This window comes from Notamacropus eugenii, chromosome 2, assembly GCF_028372415.1.
Source record: "Notamacropus eugenii isolate mMacEug1 chromosome 2, mMacEug1.pri_v2, whole genome shotgun sequence".
Classification (NCBI taxonomy): domain Eukaryota; kingdom Metazoa; phylum Chordata; class Mammalia; order Diprotodontia; family Macropodidae; genus Notamacropus; species Notamacropus eugenii.
The window spans coordinates 332,655,357-332,676,392 of record NC_092873.1 but is presented as its reverse complement, the minus strand read 5'-3'; the positions used below and the strand labels follow the sequence as shown (position 1 = coordinate 332,676,392).

General features: G+C 33.1%; 1 protein-coding gene across 6 annotated transcripts in view; it reads left to right on the top strand.

Moving 5' to 3' along the window:
• ABCA5 (ATP binding cassette subfamily A member 5) overlaps positions 1-21,036 on the top strand; it is a 116,296-nt gene that overhangs the window by 11,089 nt on the left and 84,171 nt on the right. For 4 of the 6 annotated variants that reach the window (XM_072645529.1, XM_072645530.1, XM_072645531.1 and 1 more), the window contains exons 2-8: positions 4,275-4,391; positions 8,046-8,250; positions 10,384-10,545; positions 12,285-12,373; positions 14,819-15,048; positions 17,527-17,668; positions 19,015-19,203. In XM_072645529.1, coding sequence (XP_072501630.1) covers positions 4,290-4,391; positions 8,046-8,250; positions 10,384-10,545; positions 12,285-12,373; positions 14,819-15,048; positions 17,527-17,668; positions 19,015-19,203 — 1,119 coding nt within the window. In that variant the 5' untranslated portion in view covers positions 4,275-4,289. The other 2 variants (XM_072645532.1, XM_072645534.1) reach the window with 2 other exon arrangements.

The window sequence follows — 21,036 nt, the reverse complement described above, 5'->3', positions numbered from 1 at the left end:
GTTTTTATTTCTTGTTGTCTTTTAGGGATGTATCAACTATTTCGTCCTTTTTACACTTGTTTTTAATATTTCTTTGTTTTTGAACATGGTTAATTTATATAAAAGTTCCATGTGGTGCTGACAAATATGTATATTCTTTAGCTGTCCCATTTAGAGGTCTTTTAACTCTAGTTTCTTCAGCAATTTTTTCAGTTCTATATATTCCCAGAATAGTCTTGCAAATAACATTTCTCTTTCCTTTGTATTTGAAGGTCTTTTTCCTGATCAGTTGCAGAGCTTGTTTCTGAATTGAACTATTAAATTTAACCATTATGTGTCTTGGGATAGACAGCCTTAAATTTTTCCCCAAGGTGATCTATTGACTCTTTCAATTGATATTTCATTTTCTATATTCAGAAGTTCTGGGCAGTTATTTTATATTATTTTTCTGCATTATAGTGTTAAGGTTTTTTTGTCCTGTTGTCTTGTTTTGGGAAATTTATGATCCTTTGTTTCTAAGCAATACTGTCTTTAAGATCTGTGACTTTTGTTTCCTTTGCAACCATATTTTAAGGTGGTTTTTGTTTTACTTCTAGATTGTCCTTTTCTTCTGTATATTTGCATTGTAAATCTGTTGTTCTCATTTTTGTTTCTTTAGTGATACTTGCTGTCACCGCTTTTCTATTCTGCCCATTATTTTTGTTTTTCAGATCAAAAATTGTGTTCTCATAATTCTCATTTTTATTTTGAACCACTTAGGAACAGTAAATTGTGGTATTTCAATGTCCTCCTCATATTCCACAGGATCCTGTCTTATTAAGCATTGGACCATTCTCCTTTGTTTTGCAGTATTATTTATTCATAGATTCTTGAACTTTTTTTGTAAAAAGCTAGCGCTAGAGGCCGTATTTCCTTTTGTGGTTTAATGTTTTCCCTGTTGATTTATCTGCTTATATTCAAGATATTTTAGTTTTCTTCTTCCTGATATCTCTTCCCCCTCCCCCTTTTCCACTATTGCTCCCTTTCTGACTTTTCCCTCTGATGGTGGTTGCCTTTGGGTATATCTCAGCTTCCCCTTCCTAGGTCTCTGACCCATCTGATTTTTGGGTAAACAGAACTGGCCCCAGCCGAAAGCTCTACTCTTTCCCTCAGGGTTGGTGGAGTGCTTCACCCTTCTCTCCCCACTTTCCCGGAATAGTGTCTTGTCTTGTTCCCTCAGTTCCTCAGTTCACTTCCTAGGCATTGACATTTCAGAGCTTTGCAACACTTGTGCCATAGGTTTGTCTTCCACGGTACTGCTGGTTGTTGTGTGGTCCTTAGCAGGATTTTGCTCTTGAAGGGCTGCTGCCTTGCTAGCCTTTCTGGCTAGCTTTTGTGACCCAAGAAAAGTTCTGCAGCTTGGAGCCAGGACCCCTACAGCACTGGAGAGAAGGAGGAATGGATTTGGGGATTTTGTTTTGTTGCACGTCTGTTGTTGGTTGCTGTCTGTGGTCTGAGAGGGGGTTGGGGAAGGAAGCAGAGTAAGCTCAGGCTGTGTCAGTTCATTTTATTTTGTTATCTTTTTTTAAACTTTCTTTTGTATTTTTAATATTCTAGACCATGGAGGTAGTGGAAGTTGTTTTATTTTTGGTGTGTGATTTGTACTTTGGAGAGGTTTGAGAGGTCATGAGGATCAGAAAACAATGTATAATCATTCATCTTTCTGCTCATGTGATTCAGAAGTCCTCTAGTTTGTGTGTGTGTGTGTGTGTGTGTGTGTGTGTGTGTGTGTGTGTGTGTCCTGTGATCTCTAAAGTGTCCACAGGATTCCTTCTTTTTTCTATTGCTTCCTTTTTGTTCATATTACATTTTCTTAATCTGTTTTGATTTTTCTTTCAGTTCTTACTGATTCTTACTCCTCCCTCTTCCCCTTCCTCTCTTCTTTTCAACCTTTTCCTCCTTTTTTCCCCATTCTTCTTTTTTCCTTTTTCTTATACCTTCTCCTTGTTCCTATCTTGGTTCATGTGCTTTGTTTCCTAGGTTTCTACTGAGATTTTTCTCTTTATCTTTTTGTCATTTTAAGCTTTTTTATTTTCCCCCCATCTATCTACTCTTTGTCTTATTCTTTATGGTTAAGTGGCCATCCAGGGTTAAGCTTCAGAGATGCCCCTGCTGCTCCTTTCTCTGAACAACGTCCAAGGGGGAGGAGTGGTACTTATTCACATTGGCTTTCCCAATTCCTTTTTCCATCAGGAACAAGTTGCTCCTCTCCAGTTTGTGATTCTAATCGCTACTAATCAAAGACATGTTGCCTTTTCCTTTTTTCCTTCATATCACTTGACAGCATCAATGTCTGTTGCTTTCTTGTGGGTTTGGAAGGATGAGTTGGAATCAGGAATAGTCACTAAAACCATAGGGGTCAATACTGGGTCTCACAGCAAAATTCTATGTTTGCTTGGTTTTGCTCTCTGTGAGTATGGTTCTGAGTGAGAGAGCTCTTTAAGTAATTAAATTCTGTGATTTATAGGGTTTTTTTTAGCTTCACTTACAGTTTTCATACTCTTATCTTGAAAAACAAATGCAGTTGCCCTACTTTTGGCAAACAATTCCTTTCTTTTAGGGTATAGGAAGTTTGTGGGATTCATCTGTTCTGGTATCTGGTCTTGTTACTCTCAGTGATACAGTTTAACAAAACTAGAGTTTTTTTAAGAAGTGAAAAAATGATAAAACACTGTGCTCAGCGCAGTGCCTGGCACATAGTAGGTGCATAATAAATGTTTATTGACTGACTGATGGAGCTCATATTTTATATGAAAATCATTTGACCTTGTGATTCTACTGTAAACATGTCATTTACTAGAAAAATATTTATTTCTAAAAGAATTCATAGTATTGATTTAGAATTGGAGGGGACTTTGAAGTTCATCTGGTTAATACCTCATTTTACGTATGAGGAGAATGAATCCCAGAGAGCTTAAGTAACTTGTTCAAGGCAGCTAATAAGCACAATGTAAAATTATTCTAATAGTAAGTCAGAGGGGTAGCTAGGTGGTATAGTGGACAGAACACTGGCCCTGGAGTCAGGAAGACCTGAGTTCAAATCCAGCCTCAGATACTTGACACTAGCAGTATGACTCTAGGCAAGTTACTTAACCCCGATTGCCTCATAAAAAAAAAAAAATAGCCAGAAAGCAGAATGTATATTACACTTTTAAATGAAAATATTCATTTAGTTACGTGTTCATTCAGTGTATATTTATTGAGTATATTTATTGAGTATATTTATTGAGTACTGTGCTAGAAGCTTTGATTTGGGTAAGTTTTATTCCATGATACGTTAAATAGTTTGTACCTAACTGAGGCCTACTGCATAAATGTATCTTAAGTTATTAATATCAGTTTTTGAGGAGCACACTTAAAAAAACCCTCTAATTTGTTTTTAATATTCCTCTGTGTTGAAATTTTGAGTTCTAAATTTTCTCTTTCCCATCCACCCCCTGCCCCACCCAACTAGAAGGCAAGCGATATAACTTCAATTATACATGTGAAATCATGCAAAAGATTTTTCCATATTAGCTATGTTCTAAAAAAAAGCAGGAAAAATAAAGTGAGAAAAAAAATCATCCTTCAGTTTGTACTCTGAGTTCATCAGTTTTCTCTCTGGAGGTGAATAGCATTTTTTCATCATGAGTTCTTTGGAATTGTTTTACATCATTGTATTGATCAGAGCAACCAAGTCTTTTGCAGTTGATCATCATTACAACATTGCTGTCAGTGTGCACGATGACCGCCTGGTTCTCACTTCATTTTGCATCAGTTCATACAGGTCTTGCTATGTTTTTTCTGACCCTTCTCTAGTCATTTCTTATAGCGCAGTAGTACTCCATCATAATCATATGCTACAACTTGTTCAACTGTTCCCCTATTGATGGTCATCTCCTCAGTTTCACTTACTTGTCACTATAAAAAGAGCTGCTATAAATATTTTTATACATTTAAGTCCTTTCCCTTTTCCTTCAGTCTCTTTGAGGTACAGACCTAGTAGTGGTATTGGTAGATCAAAGGGTGTGCACAGTTTTGTAGCCCTTTGGGCATAGTTCCAGATTCTACAAAATGGCTGGACCAGTTTACTGCTCCACCAGCCATTCATTAGTTTAGTTGTTTTTGCCTCATCCACTCTAACATTTCTCATTTCTGATAGGTGTGAAGTGGTGCCTTAGAATTGTTTTAATTTATATTCTCTAATCAGTAGTGATTATGTGCTATATAAATTTGTGTGTATTTATATAATTTCTATATATTTTTTTTATTCCTAGATTGATCCAGAGAACATGGCTACAGCTATTAGAGAAGTGGGAGTGTGGAGACAAACTCGAACTCTTTTACTTAAGAATTATCTAATTAAATGTAGGACAAAAAAAAGTAGTGTTCAGGTAAGCTGGACGGTACTTTCTTGGTTTTATAAGTAGCAAAGTATAATTCTTATCTGAGTTTTTTTAAGTTTCAGTCAGGAATTCACCAGAGGAGGGAGAGAGGCACCTTCAGGGTGAGAGTGCTGCTGATAACACATTTTGATGGGGAAAACAGCATCTAAATAATTGAGTACATAAAGATTACAGAGTAAATGGAAGGCAGTCTGAGAGGGGAACTTTTTGGCACCTGGGGGGACCGAGAGAGTCCTCCTGGAGGAGGTGAGATTTGAGTTGAGTTTTGAAGGAAGTCAAGGAAACCAAGAGCCAGAGATAGTGGTTAGAACATTCCAGGTGTGGGACAGTCATTGCAAAGACTGCAAAGACTGCATTGGTCAGAGATCAGAGGTAGAATGGCCTGTTTGAGAAACTATGAGTGGGCCAGTGTTGCTGGAAAGTAGACTATGTGGAGGAGTGTTAAGGGAGAGAAGGTCAGAGAGATGGAGGTAACTCTTCCACACAGATGCTAAATTGATGTTCCTAATACAGATCTAATCATGTCATTCCAATTAAAATATCATCAGTGTTTCCTTATTGCTTTTAAGAGAAAATATAGAATCCTCAGCTTGTCATTTAAAGCCTCTATAGTATGATTTTCAGCTCCCTCTTCAATCTTATTTCATATCCCATTACTCTCAATTCTAGGTAAACTGATCTACTAACTGTTTGCAGTACATGACATTGTCTCCCACATCCATACTTTTGCACAGGTGATCTTTTATTTCTGTGGTTGTACTTTCTCTTCACCACTGCCTTTTATATTCCTAGCTTCCTTCAAAGAATGACTGTGGTGCTATCTATTATTGAAGTCCCTTCCTCATCCTTACCCTGCTTCACCCAGTTATTAGTGATCTCTTCCTTTTGAACTTGCATAGTTTATATTTATTTATCTGTATTCATATTGTATCCCCCAATACAATGTGAGCTGCTTCAGGGCAATAAATAAACTATTTATTGAACTGATTTTTAAATCACTGTTGCATCCTAATCATCCCAATCATGTCTACAAGTTCTTTCTGTATCTTGGGATATAGTTAATTTCTGCATGGCAACTTGATAATATCAAGAATATTTTCTCCTCTTAGGTTTCAATTCTCTGTTGGCCATTTTTGTTCTGTTCTTTAAATGAGCTTTAAAATATATAGCAAGTGTGGTGGAGTATACTTGTATTTATCCCTGTTTACTAGACAGGATACAAGCAATGGTATAATTAATTTGCTAATAATAATCTTTAATAATAATTAAAAACATTTTTAAGGTAGCATTCTTAAGCTGAATATTCAAAATAACATTGTGTGAAACAAAGAAAAGAAATATGGCTATTTATAAAACACAGGTGATTATGCAAAAAGGATAGTATGCTTATTGGAGAAAAATTAGTTGCAGGTGGTAGATAAGGAATTGATTGGCCAAGTGTACACTAAATCAAAGAAATCTGTCCATTGGGCCATGTAAGGAGGAGAACTTTTCCAGTACTGTAGAATCCTCCATCGCTGCAGCTAAGTCTTTTTATATGGATAAGAGGTGAAAAGGAGATACTGAAGGACACATTGGATGCTACAGCTGGTCTTGCAGTTCTCAAGAGATCATTTCCAGCAAAATGAATGATACAAGAGGGAGTCAGTATCCCTAGAAGTAGGACTGTTTCTGAGGAGGGGAGGGTTTATGTGTTGCACAGACATACCAGGGGAGTTTTGGCGGGGCTGGTAAAGGATATTAAAGGCAAGGGAGGTAAGGAGGCTCATTGGAAGCCATCAACCTCAGGAAACTTGCTCAGGGCAGTCTTTGGCATTCATCTGGGAAAAATAAATAGTCCACTTCCCCATAGTTTATAGCAGCAGTATCATAATGCTCTTGTTCCTTTTTAATTTTAATTCCATATTCATGGAATTGTCCACTTTTTCCCTGTAGCTATTAGCTGCAGGCTTCAAAGCCTGCTTTTCCCTGAAGGCCTAGTTGATGCTAGTACCAATTTTTTTTTTTCCATTTCAGTGACAGGCTTTGTGATCATTTGTACTTCTATCAGAAAACACTATTATCTTTCTTCATTGACAGATATAGTGGTATTTTTGCTAATTTTTAAATAATAAGCTCACTTCTCCTAAACCTATTCAGTAATGGACCTCCAGTCCTTCTATCCCTTAGTACTCTCCTGTGTCATCACTGCTTCTCTGGCTTCACTTTGTTTCTTCTTAATCTTGATCTTATAGTTAGACAATTTAATATTATATTGTCATCTCCTCTTAAATTCCTTGACCTTTTGACCTATTGCTGGACATGCCTTACTGTACCCTAATCCTGGATTATTCCCACTATTTTCCTCCTTTTCTCCTCATATGTGGTAGAATAGTGCTGGAAGAAATGGCAGCCATGATGAAGTCCCATATAAGTACATGTTATCCCGGCCTTCACTGCACAAGGCAATGTTTTTATTCCTTTCTATTTGATTTTCTACTGTGGTCCTTATGTCTTTTTCAAACCTTCTTTTTTGCCTTCTGCAAAGTTACCAATGATATGTTAATTGCCCTGTCCAGTGGTATTTTCTTAATCCTCACCTTTCTAGTGCTTTCTGTAGCATTTGATACTGTTGGTTAGCCTTTGCTCTTGTATACTCTTAGCTTTCTGGATTTTCATGATATTACTATCTCTTCATTTTTCAACTTGCGTAACTACTGCTTCTCAGTTTCCTTTACTGAATCATCATCCTCACCCTAATTATGTATGTCTTTCATTCCTCTCTTTTATGTTTCTTCCATTTACAAAGTTTTTCTTTTTGACTTGACCAATTCCATTGGGTTGAATGATTTCTTCACATAATTCTCTACACACACACACACACACACACACACACACACTCACACACACACACACACTCACACTCTCTCTCTCTCTCCCTCTCTCTCTCTCTCTTTCTCTCTCTCTCTCTCTCTCTCTCTCTCTCTCTCTCTCTCTCTCTCTCTCTCTCTCCAGTCTTAGACTGTCCCCAGAGCTTGTCTTGATTTACAAATGCCTACTGGACCTTTCAAACTCAGTAGCCCCCCCCCCACCTCCATCTCTAGATGTTGTCTTGTATTTATTGTATATGTGTTCTTTATATGCTTATGTATATCTGTGGTCATCCCCAATAGAAAATGCACTCCTTAAAAGACAGAGGTGGTTTGATTTTTTTCTTTGTATTCTCAGTGCCAAGTATAGTGCCAGCTATACAATGATTGTTTAATAAATGCTTGTTGATTTATTGATTGATTATGATATACTCTAACATTGCAAGTTATATAAATTTTATATATACACACAATATCATATTTATAAATGTATACCTAAGATTAGGTTGAATACAATATATCTTCATGCACATATTTATTACAGGTTCATTAAATATATTTAAATGCAGTAATGGTTATATGATACAATGACATTAGTTCATACATCACCTTTATTTATCCTAGGCTTTAGATTTTAAAATATTTTTATGATACTGAACACAAAGGAAGAACCCCATTAATATGTTTAGGAGGATGGTTTGGGTAACTAACTTAAAAATTTCTAATTCTATAGTATTTTTCTTTGCCTTTCATTGTTAAGCATTTTAATCACGTTGTTTTTTTTTAATTGCAGGAAATTATTTTTCCACTGTTTTTTTTATTTTGGTTAATATTAATAAGCATGATGCATCCAAATAAGAAGTATGCAGAGGTACCTGATACAGAACTTGACCCCTTGGATAAATCTGTCCTGTCTGAATTCATTATTGCATATGCTCCAGAGACTAATGTTACAAGAAGCATCATGAATATAGTGTCTTCTCATTATCTTCCTGATGGTATTGTGAGCCTATATATGTATTTTTCCAGCTTTATGTGGTAGTTTCTTATACAATTTATATGCTGATTGTACTGAGTAAAATTACTTCTTTATGTGATGTATATTTTTCTTCAGTGATATTTATGGCTTTATAGTAAATTGTGGCATGTTATTTTATTGACTTTTACCAGGTATTTCAACAAAACTGACATTATGGCTGGCTGACATATTTACCTGTAGAGAGAATATTTAAATTATTTTAATTAATATTGTCTGTAATTATTTTACTTTGATACCACTTACAAAATAAGCACATTCATAAAATGATAACTGTATTTAATAGTTCAAATTTTGATTCTGATCTAGTATATAAATTGATAAAAATATTTCCAATATTAGTAATTAGTCACTGTCAGTACATAGGGCAAATAGCAGCACAAAATGGCATTTGTAGGTGTTACTCAGAATATAAAGCAACACTACTCTCGTTTTGAGAGCAGAGAAATTATATAAGCACTATAGTTTTGGAGAACCTGAAATGTCATATAAATATATATATACACATATATAGTTATGTGTGTGTGTGTGTGTTTATGTATGAGTCTGGTTTGTTACTGAGTTTTGGCCAGAGGTTGGCTTGTTTTTTTCTTGAATAATGGATATGACAGACCATATGTGTCATATATTTTATGGTTGCACAACTTATTGAAGAAAAACCTTCAATAACTTGGGAAGTTATCATGGCCAATTGGAAAGAATGAGGGAAGCAGGCATCTTTTGAACTTTCCTTTCATCTAAACTGATCAGAAGAGGGAACAAAGAAAGTTTGATATAGGAATATATACAACTTATCCAGGATATAGGTGGGTATGAGGGGGTGGGGTAGAAGAGGGAGAGTATATTCATGGAAAAATTATTCATAAACAAAACAAAGTCTAAGCATGGTGATGAATACCATAGACAATAAATTAATTTCAATATTTTAACATATGCACCAGATGTCATTGATTTTAAATACTTAAAGGAAAAGTTAAACGAATTTAAAAAGAGAAGTACCAGAGAAATAGGAGGTAAATTGAGAGTGAAACTATAATAACAGAGTACCTCATTATATCCTTTTCAGTTTTAGATAAATCTAACCAAAAAATAAACAAAAAAGAAATTAAATTTCTGAATAATAGAATTTTTAAACAAGTTTTATATAATTTTGGCTAGTTATTATTGAATGAGAATAGAAAGGAATGTTAACATACATATATGTATGTTAACTGTGCAAGGTACTTTTATAAAAATTGATCATGCATTAGCACATAAAAACCTAACAAATGCAGAAAAGCAGAAGTATTAATCATTTTCTTTATTTGCCACGGCACTATAAAATTACATTAAATAAAGAGCTGCTGAAAAAAGTATTAAGAATCAACTGGAGATTCAATAATTTCATCTCATATTATTGAGAGGTCAAAGAATAAATGATAGAAACAATAGATAATTTCATTAAAGATAATGAAAACCATTAAACATCATACCAGAATTTTTGAGATGCAACAAAAGCAGTTCTTAGGGGAAAATTTACATTTTTAAACAGAAACAGATCAGTGAAAGGGTCATTTAACTGAAAAAAAATTGTTTTTTTAAACTGTCAATTTTGTTAATCTCTTTCTTGATTTTCTGAATTTCTTTTCTAGTGTGTTTTTTTTTTCATTTGTACACTTTCTAGTTTTTTTGCTTTGAGATGGCTGAATTTCATGGCCTTCATTCTTATAATTCTGCCCTTGTCTGTAGTCTTCTCGTGTTTGATTTAAGAAACAATACCATTTCAGGTATAAGTAGCTCTCCTCTACCTTTTAGGTAAGAGCTAAAAAGCACTGACCCTGAAAGAGAAATTAGATTTATCATTGGAAGTGCTTATTATTAGACATTTTTGTACCTTTGGGAGGAAAAGCACTATAGAAATCTCAAATTCTATTAAAATACTATATTGTTCATAGTATTCTATTACCATTTTTAGTAATTCCTTAATAAATTTCAAGGAGCACTGAAAACAGGAAAAGTTTTATAAATGTTTCTTAAAATGTGTAAACATTGTCCTTCTGTATTTTCCCTCAGCCATTCTGGTTTGTAAATGCTGACTGTATTTATATTTTTACAGTCTTAATTACTGAAAAGTATGCAAATGAGAGAGAATTGCAAGAATCCAGTCTTTCTAAGCCTACCAATTTTGTGGGTGTGGTTTTCAAAGACTTCATGTCCTATGAACTGAGGTTTTTTCCTGATATGATCCCAGTATCTACTATCTATATGAATTCCAGAGGTAAGCATCCCTACTCAAGTTTTTGAGAGTTGTATCAAGTAATTTTGTTACGATTTTGATCCATGTTGGAAGTTAATAAGGGAGCCATATTATATGTTATATAGTAATACTTTTAACATATTGACAGATAGTATGGCATGGAGACATTATTTGTGGCATATTCCTATATGCCATCCTTTCCTGGTCTTCTTTGCCAGGTAAAATCCTAGCTCTCTACTATCTCTCCTTTGGATCTCAAGTTTCCTCATCTGTAAAATGAGGATGTTGGTCTGGGTGACCTCGTAAGTCCCTTGAATTCAAATTTATGATCCCATAATATGTTGCATCAGCCAAATTTAATTGCTCAGAGAAACATTGTCAAAAGCAGAAATTTAAATTCAGTTCAATAAAGTTAAATACCTATCTGTGCAAGGCATTGTTTTAGGCTCTGGGAATAAAATTTCATGGATCTTAGTTGGGGATGGAGGGGTTGAGGACTACAACATGTGAACAGATATATAAATTAAATATAATTTGAGGAAGTAGGCACTAAAAACTAGGGAGATAATCAGAGGCTTTGTGTAGGAGAAGATATGACAGAATATAAATACATCAACCAAATGGACATATGCATTATGTAATAATCTTGTCTTTCTTTGACATTTCAGTGTTACAGCTATTCATTACTTTCTTAGACTTTCTCCTTTTTTCTCTCTCAAATTAATACAAGTACTTCTGTGATACTAGTCCTATAGTGTTACAGTTAAAATTAGTAAAGATTTTTTTTTTCCAAGTAACAAAGTTATTTTCTTATTTTGAATAAGGAGCATTGACTTTTGGTTGTGCATCCATAGAAAGTTATTTAGATTAATACAGTACATGCACTCATGTATCTCAGTGTTCATAGCATTGTGCTAGGGTGCTGAGATACAAAGTTCAAATAAGATATATAGCCCTTGCCCTCAAGAAGTTTATTGCCTAGTAACTTAGCATCATCATCATTAAAAGTTTTAGTGCCTGATATGTAGCATGTACTTTGATAGATACTAATTTTGTGTCTCATTCAGAAGTCGTGTTTGTGTGTGTGTTTTTTTTTTTTTCCTTGTCCTGCCATTAGGACTGTCCTTTTATTTGTAGGAACTGAACCTAATGAGTAATTGTGATTATGGCAAGTTTAATTGATTAAAGAAAATTACTTTGTTTTACGTAACTCTTCATTACCAGTTTTACTTTTATTTATGTGATTGATATGACTTTTAGTGTCCTATTGGATATAGATATGTACCACAACAAAACATTAATTATCAAAAAACTTGGCAATACAGTATATTTTAGAACAGTTCTTTTGTTTTCTATGGGTAATAGAAGTTGGTTAAATATATTGTTTCAATAATCATAATTGCGTATAAGTAGACTGTATTATATTACCAAATATAAATTGCCTACAAGAACTGAAATAAATGAGCATTGTCAAGGAGCCATGTTATTAGAGAAGCAGGTAAGCTAGGCTTATTGGAAAATCTTAAAGAAAGCCTCCAGTATGTTAATTAGCAAAATCCTTTATGGAAGATTGATGAAAGTCAGAAAACAGAATACCACAGGAAGAAGTACAACTGAATTGTGATTTCTGCTGGTAGCGTGAGTGTTCATACTGAGGATGAGGATATGCCATTAACATGTATCTTTCTTATTTATGCTGTGTTTAGAGGGGAGTGCTTGTATCATTTTGCAAAATTATATATTGCCTTTTTCCTTTACAGCTGGTTGTTCAAAGTCATGTGAGGCCGCTCTGTACTGGCACTCAGGGTTCATAGCTTTGCAAACCTCCATTGATGCTGCAATTATACAGGTAACTATGAAAAAGGAGTCATAGAAAAGAACATTTTGTAAATTATCTTACTCTTTGCAAAGCAGCTAGCTTGACTTGTAAAAAAAATCATATAAAGTTTTGGCTGTGTTGAATTTTAGAAAAGGGTAAAAAGTAGAAAGCTAAGTTTTAAAATATACCTATAAATATTTAAAATATGAAGACCTAAATTTCTGTAGTTATGTGATTTAGTAGTCCATTTTTGGGTATAATTATTGTTTTCCTTGGATAATATTTTAAAATATCATATTTGATTATCTTCCTTAAACATTTTTTCTTAGCTTAAATAATTGATACAGTTGTTTAGATAGAGTAGTATTTATGTATTGAGCCAAGAATCCATTCCTGTACTCATGTACATGTGTATTTCTACACAAATTCAATTATATACATATAATACTGTAATGCTAAACATTGAGAAAACCTTAATCTGGAGATTTATTATAGCCTAGACTGAGTTTATTCTAGTCAGAACTCAGGTTGTGTTAAATAAGAGTATTTTGCCTATATTCCATATCACTGCTTACTTTTCATTTTACTTCATTCATTTTTTTCTACCTTCATTTCAGTGGCTTGCATAGTAATTTTATTCACACTACAAGTAAATTTTATTTTGAGGTGGACAGCCAGATCCTGGCTACTTTCCTTATAGTAAGGCTTTAAATTTGATATAAGATTCTACAAGGCAGTAGTTTCAGTTGTATTTTACTTGTATAACTACTATTATTAGTATAATCAAGTTTAAATATATATTTGTTTGTTAAGTATAGCAAGAATTTTATTTAAAAGAATTCTTCATGGAAACAATAAAAATTGAAGAATCTTTTGGTGATTTGAATTTCTTAGATTCAGTTCAGCAGCAGTCTGGCAGAAATTAGGTATAGACTGTTGGAATGTTAAATGACAAGACCAAAATCTCACATCATATGTCGAGATAAACTTCAATTGGAACATAACTTTGACATAAAGGGTGACATTATAAAATAATTTCGAGGAATATATCAGTGACTAGGGACAGAGTTCATGACCAGAGGATAAAAAGTATCATGGAAGGTAACATGGACAATTTTGATTGCATAAAATTAAAATGTTTTTGTCACAAAGTCAAATTCAGTGCAGATTAGAAGGGAAGCAGGTAAGACTCATTTATAAGATATATAGGGAATTCAAATTTATAAGAGCCATTCCCTAACTGATAAATGGTCAAATGATATGAATAGACAATTTTCAGATGAAATTCCAGCTTTCGATGGCCATATGAAACTGCTCCAAGTCACTAACAATTAAAGAAATTCAGATTAAAATCACTGAAGTTTCACTTCCCAAACATCACGTCAAAAATGAAAATTACAAGTATTGGAGGGGCTGTGGGAAAACATGCACATTAGTGTGCTGTTGTTCAGTTAGTCCAGTCCTGGTGGAAAGTAATTTGCAACTGTTCCTCCAAAGCTACTAAACTCTTACATATCCCTTGACTCAGTGATACTACTACTAAGTCTAGACCCCAAAGAGATAAAACAAAGTGGAAGAGGACATACATATACAAAAAAATTTTTTTGTAGTCTTAAAGAACTGGAAACTAAATGACTATCCAACAGTTTGGGAGTAGATGAACAAATCATGATTTGTGAATGCAATGGAAGACTGTTGTGCTCTAAGAAAAAAATGAGATGGTTTCAGAGAAAGGTTTCTATCAACTGACATAGAATGAAGTGAGCCGAACCACAAGGATAGTTTTATACAATAACAATAACATTGTAAAAACAAATAAATTTGAGAGACTTAAGAATTCTAATCAATGCAGTGATCAAAAATCATTCCAGAGGAATGATGATGAACCTTGCTGCTCACCTCCTTATAGAAAGGTGATGGACTCAGGCCACAGATTGAGAGGCACATGGTTTTGGACGTGGCCAAAGAGGGAAGTAGTTTTGCTTGATTATTCGTATTTTCTCCAAGGTTTTATCCTTTTTTTTTTCATTAGAAGGATGAGAGGGAAAGAAAATAGGTTTTGTCAGTTTAGAAAAAAGAAAAAAAAAACAGTATCCCAACAAACATTTTTAAGTTGTATAAGTCTGTATTTTAGTATATTAAATTTTCTTTAAAAAGGTCTTATTTATAAATAACTTATAGACAAATGTGACAGATGTCTTTCTTGGGAAAATTTGTTTCAACAACATTATAATTCTTTTCTAATTTTATATTTCAAAGTAAGGCCTGATGATTCTTGGAATGATAGATTAAGAAAATCTTTTGCCAGTTGGTAGAATGACATCAGGGTTATTCATTTTATTTAGTTCAGTTGTGTAATCTGTTGGTGTTTGTTAAAATTTTCAATTGACTTAATTATTTTACAGTTATTCTTTACTTTTCCTAGGGAGAGCTAATTAGAAAGCAAATTGATTAGAAGGGACTTTTCTTTTATAGTTGAAGACCAATTATTCAGCCTGGGAAGAGTTGGAGTCTACTAAAGCAGTTGTCATGGGAGAAACTGCTGTTATGGAAATAGATAACTTTCCTCGAGGAGTCATTTTAATTTACCTAGTTATTGCTTTTTCACCTTTTGGATATTTTTTGGCAATTCACATTGTGGCAGAAAAAGAGAAAAAGCTGAAAGAATTTTTAAAGATAATGGGGCTTCATGATACTGCTTTTTGGTATGTATTTTAAAGTTTTTTTTTTTGTACTGTAAACATCTCTAAATTTTTATTCATTTTAAATATGCTAATTTGTTTAACTTTCCTTTTACATGCTTGTGTCTTCAGTATCAGAGATTAACTTGATATTATCAGGTCAGATTCATACTGCTGTTGGTGTGGCATTAAAAAAATGCATTGTTCCACTTATATTTCTGGCAAGGTGACATGTCGAAGATGAATTTGCTGATCTCCAACTTTGTCCCGCAAATTTTGTTTGATACAGATGTTACGTTGTGAAAGAGAGCAGTGGATTATAGATATTCGGAATGAGAATGACTTTGATCATAGCAGTGTACACTAACTTTAAATTTTAAAATGGTAAATGTTCTCATCTCTTATGAGTATATTAGCATATTAGCATTGGAAAGGACCCAGTAAGGCCATCTAGTACAACCACCTCGTTTTACAGTTGAGGCATCTTAGACTTACAGGGAGGCTAAGTGATGCCCATGATCAAATAGTTATAAGTGTTCAAAGTATGATTTGAACTCAGATATTCAGGACTCCAAGTTCAGTTCTCTACTACACAAAGAATAATACAACTCTGTCTTCTCGCCTGTCCATTATGTAGACATAGGGAATGAATGTAGCCAAGGCAACCTGGTGTCTTCTTTTAATGTCCCTGCCAGTTTTTCATACCATATGCTTCCTTGCTGGGTGATTTGTTCTATTGGCTCTCTTGGCCCTGTGCGCACGCATACACATATACTCCTTAACTTTTCTTACATCATTCTTATGGAGTTGCTGATTGGGTACAACTGCTGTTTAAGGATAAATCACATATAAACAAGTCCTTTTGGACTGTGGATATGTAGCATATATACTACTTTGCTGTCTATAGTTGGTGCTTGATAATTTCTAAATACAATTCAAATGCTGATTTTTTTCTGTCAGTATGATTTTGGTCTTAGTGTTGATTCAATTTACTGTCATGGAAGTTTAGACTAGTTCACACATTTTATAGAATTAATTTGGCTGATAATGCAAGATTCATTTTCATTGTGTATTTTCTAATCCCTTTAAGAGTTTTAGATTACAAATTTAATTCTTGAAAAGCTGGAAAGTAATTAGCTGATCGGTTTCTCAAATACCATGATTTATATACATTACAAATCTGAATGATTTTGAGTATATAGAAAATGAACTTTTCTTCCCAGATGGTCAGAGTAACATTGAGAAATTAAAATTTAGTGAATGTAAATACTACAGGGAAGCACATAAAGAATTTCTATTTTTATCTGATACATAGTTGCATATTCAGTTAAGCGAGGCTTTTGTTTAATTTTTATAAATCATTATCTTATGATTAAAAAAAGACTTGAATATTTAATTTGAAGGAGCATTGTCATATATAATTTGTAATATGAACATGCTAATTTCAGATCATGGTGAATTATGTTGAACCTGATTTTCCTACTATTTAATAAGCATTTTGCGTGGAAGAGTGTAAATTAGCACATTGTCACTAAACCATAGTTTATAAATCTGTGCCATTTGCACAGAACTAACTTTATACTCCTGTTTTATAAAAGGAGTATCTGGCACAAGTGCCTATATGTTCTCTTTTCTATCTTATTCATTATCTTTGGAAATTTTAAAAAAAGTTTTTAGATCCACTGTAGTTTTGGAAATTACCTTTATTAGTGTTTTTGTTTGTTATTTGTTGTTGTTTTCAAAAGCTTCCCATAACAGTTGCATAAGGTCAGACAAGTCACTTAATCTTGTCACCTTTTTTCCTTCAGTTGAAAAATCATAACATTAGACTAAGTAATCTAGTGAGTTCCCCTCCAGCTCTAAAATTCTCAGATACATCCCAAAAGCATCCTTTAGTTAAGTTGGCAGAATGGAAGTTAAAAAAAAAAACACCTAAATAATTCATCTCTTCCACTGAACTTTGGGTTTTATAAAACTCAGGTAAATAATAGAATGGTTTTGACTAAATATACAATAGATGTTACTTTGGTGATGGAGGGTTTCTACATAGTCTTTAAGTTCACAGCTTTCACTTTTAGCACATATTCTAGAGAAAAGTGTCACACTGGCTTTGCTTTTTTGTATTTTGTGAAATTTCAATCGCAGTTTTATGTTATGTGGCTCTTTATAATATTGCTTTTTACATACTACGAGTATGTATGTACAAGTCACTTTAAAAAGTACAATTAGCTAGCATTTGTGTAGTGCTAGTAGTTTTTAACTCTTGGAAAGAAAATAATTTTATCTTCATATTTAACAAAATTTTAAATTTTAACTTCGCAACTATCTTGTTTATGACGTTTAAATTTTAATGCATTATTGTTAGTTTTCACAGATAACTGAGTAAATTATTTAAACATCTTTTGAAAATAAATAAGAGGCTAAAACAGTTTGATATTATGGATTCTTGTGATTCTAGTCCTATATATTTTGAGTCTAAATGTATTTGTATTTTATTTTTAGGCTTTCTTGGGTTCTGTTGTATACAAGTTTGATTTTTGTTATGTCCCTTCTCATGGCAGTCATTGCAACAGCCTCTTCATTATTTCCTCAAAGTAGCTGTTTTGTGATATTTCTCCTTTTTTTCCTGTATGGATTATCTTCAGTAAGTATTTAACTTCAAAACTGGATAAAGAACGGTTCTCTAAATATTTGAGAATTATTAGAAGGATTTTTATTTGGTTGATTTGTAGTTCCATTTTGTCTTCAATTAAGATGTTATCAAGTGACCATTAAAAAATATAGCTGCATATACCATCATTATCACTTTATAGCCTTGCAAAGGACAGAGTATTATTAGCGTCATTACAAAAATGAGTTGTGTTTCACATGATATGAGTTTGTACACTAGGATTTAATTCTGAATGTCTTTATATAACCATACATTTGATAATTTGATAGATCTGTGATTTTACTGATATATTTCCTGAAAGTGCTTATCTTAACAATTCTCACTTTGGGTAAACTCCTGTCCCTCTTCTTTGCAAGTGGTACATTCAGTGTGCTGGGGTACTTTCTCTAGACCTAACATTGGATGGAGTATATAGGCCATACATTGATTGTCTTTCTGATCTTACTGTGTGAACATCCTATCTCTTTTTGTGGTCACACATTTTTTTTTTTTTGGATGATAGTCTTTATACTATATATTTTGCATAATTCTTCATTGATGTTCTGTTTTAGCTTACTCATGCCCACATGTGCTTCTCCTTAGCTCTTTGGATGACACATGATATACATGATTTTATATTAATTTTATTAATTATATGTAAATACATGCAACTTACCTAACAAGGGAGGCATGTGGATTAGTTGAAAGAGCTAGTTTTGGAGTTAGTTTGGACTCATTTTAAGTTCTGCTTCTGACATATACTAGCTGTATTACATTCAGCAAGTTACCTAGCCTCTGATTCCCCATTTGCATTTGTGGAGGAAGTTTCCATACTGTGTTCCCTACATTGATGAAATCATAGTTCTATACTCTCCCCTCTCTCCTCAGTTTACTATGTATGTATTTTTATTTCCATTAAATACTGACTTGAAGATATTGCTGGTATAGAAGATTTATTAATCTCTGAATCTGTTGGTCACTATGTATATGTATACATATATATATAGTTTTATATATATATAAACATATATATAACATATATACTATAGCTTGACAGCAATTCTTTAGTGTTTGTCAAAATTCCTTGCAAGGCAAGTACTTAGTTTCAGGTTCTCTAATACATATACATCTATATGAATAAAATGTGAATATATTTGCAGATATCTTTTATATATCTTTTAATATTTGGGCATTTTGAGTCTGTAAGCTTTTTCAGAATTTGTATAAATAATGATCGATGAAAATTAAATTTATTACTCATGTACCAAATGTTGATTTTATTTTAGATAATAATTTTATAATTAAAATTAATTTATTAACTGTGCAATTTTTTTTTTTAGGTTTTCTTTGCCTTAATGCTTACACCACTTTTTAAAAAATCAAAACATGTGGGAATAGTTGAATTTTTAGCAACAGTGGCCTTTGGATTTGTGGGCCTTTTGATTATTCTGCTGGAGGATTTCCCTAAGTCTTTAGTATGGCTCTTGAGTCCCTTCTGTCAGTGTACATTTTTAATTGGTATTGCACAGGTGAGTAAATGATAACTGTACATTCATTGAATCCTCTCATCTCATATCTCAAGTGAAGTTTTATATGACATTGGACAAATTTGGATATGCTGCAAATGCTAAATCTTAGAATATGAAAAAATTAATGATATAATGAGGATACATTTTATTTATGACTTAATTTATATTCTTATAGTTTTTCTATAACTTATTTAAGCTCTACCTTACTAATTGAATGACTGAATAAAGCATTTATCTAAGAGTTTACTATGTGCAAGGCACTCTGCTAAGTGTTAGAGATATAAATAAAAAAGTAAGAGAGAAGGTTCCTTTTTGTCCTCTTTACGTAATATAGTAATTACTGAAAAAAAATCAAGATCACATGCTCTTATAGCTGTTAGGAATGCCATTTTCTTTTGCAGAGTATAGCACGATCATTGCTGTACTGGTGATTTTAAGATTTTTTTTTTAGATTTTATTTTAGATATTGCAATTAAAACTTTTAAGACAGTTTTCAGGAATACAGTTTTAAAAAATATCAGATTGTATTAAATTGGGTTATATTTTTATACAGAGAAATGTTAAAAGTAAGGATTGTAGTCCTGACCAAAAATCAATACTCTAAACTCGTGTTAAAGAGGTTGTCTTCCTTCTCAAGTAGACTGCCTCCTTAATCTCACTTTAATCTTCAGTGTTTCCTATTTAATGATTCTTTCTTTTTTCCTACAGAAATGCCTAAATCCACCCTACCCTTTAAGGCCAAACCAAAAAAACCCACCTCCAAAACCTTTACTAGGCACTCTCATCCCTTCCAGCTACTGCACTCTGTATATATCTCTTCTCCCTTTGTCCACTTGTCTGCACTTGTTCCCTCTACTTCTCTCCTCTAATTCTTTTCCAAAATTCTACAAATTGTCCTATAAAAATTCTGCAGAAGGGTAATAAATAATGAGTCACTTCGTATTTAACTTTTATTTTCTAGGGTTTTCTTATTTAATCCTCACAGCACTTGTTCATTTATTTGACAGACAAAATTAAGTGAGTAGGCAATGTTAGGTAAGTAGGAAAGATTATCTCTGTTCTGCAAATGAGAAAACTGAGACTTGCAGAGTTTGAATGATTTGTCCAAGGTGACACAGCTACAGAGTGCTCTTTGGTATTACAACCTAGGTTTTCTAATTTCTGCTTCTGTATTTTGTCTACATGGTGAGTTATTTGATTATGAATGGGGACATCCATTATACTACATAAAGCATAAAACACATGGCAAAAATAATGCAATTGTTTTTTGAAGTTGGGCTATTTAAAATTAAAATTAGTATGCTAACATTAATAAATACTAGATATTTTATTAATAGTTTTTCTTAACATTTAGAAAAGTTCTTAAGTGATGAATTGATGATATGGATGACCCATGTGATATATGTCGTCCAGGGAAGTTTGACTTTTTTCCTTAATCAATTTCAGTGTCTCAAGTACAAATGAATTCAGAATTATTTTGATTGATCATTCTTTCTAAAAAATAACTTTTGCAGCATTCAAATATTTAAAAAGTTGCTTATCTCTAAGGCTGTTAGTTGTGATGGATTTTAAGTATAGGACTTAATTGTACTACTTTTTTTATACTAACTCAGATATCCTCCTTATTATTCCAAATAACCTATTCCATTCTTCCTTCAGCCAAAGGCTGCTTCTTCTGAAGGGGAAAAATTTTTTATAAATTTTTCTGCATCATATAAATGTATCACATTGAGGTGTCCAATGAAACTCCATGAGTGGGCAAGTTCGAGGTAGGAACTCTTAGCAATGTACAAAATAAATTGGTTGGTTGTTGTCCTTCGTCTTTGAAGAGGA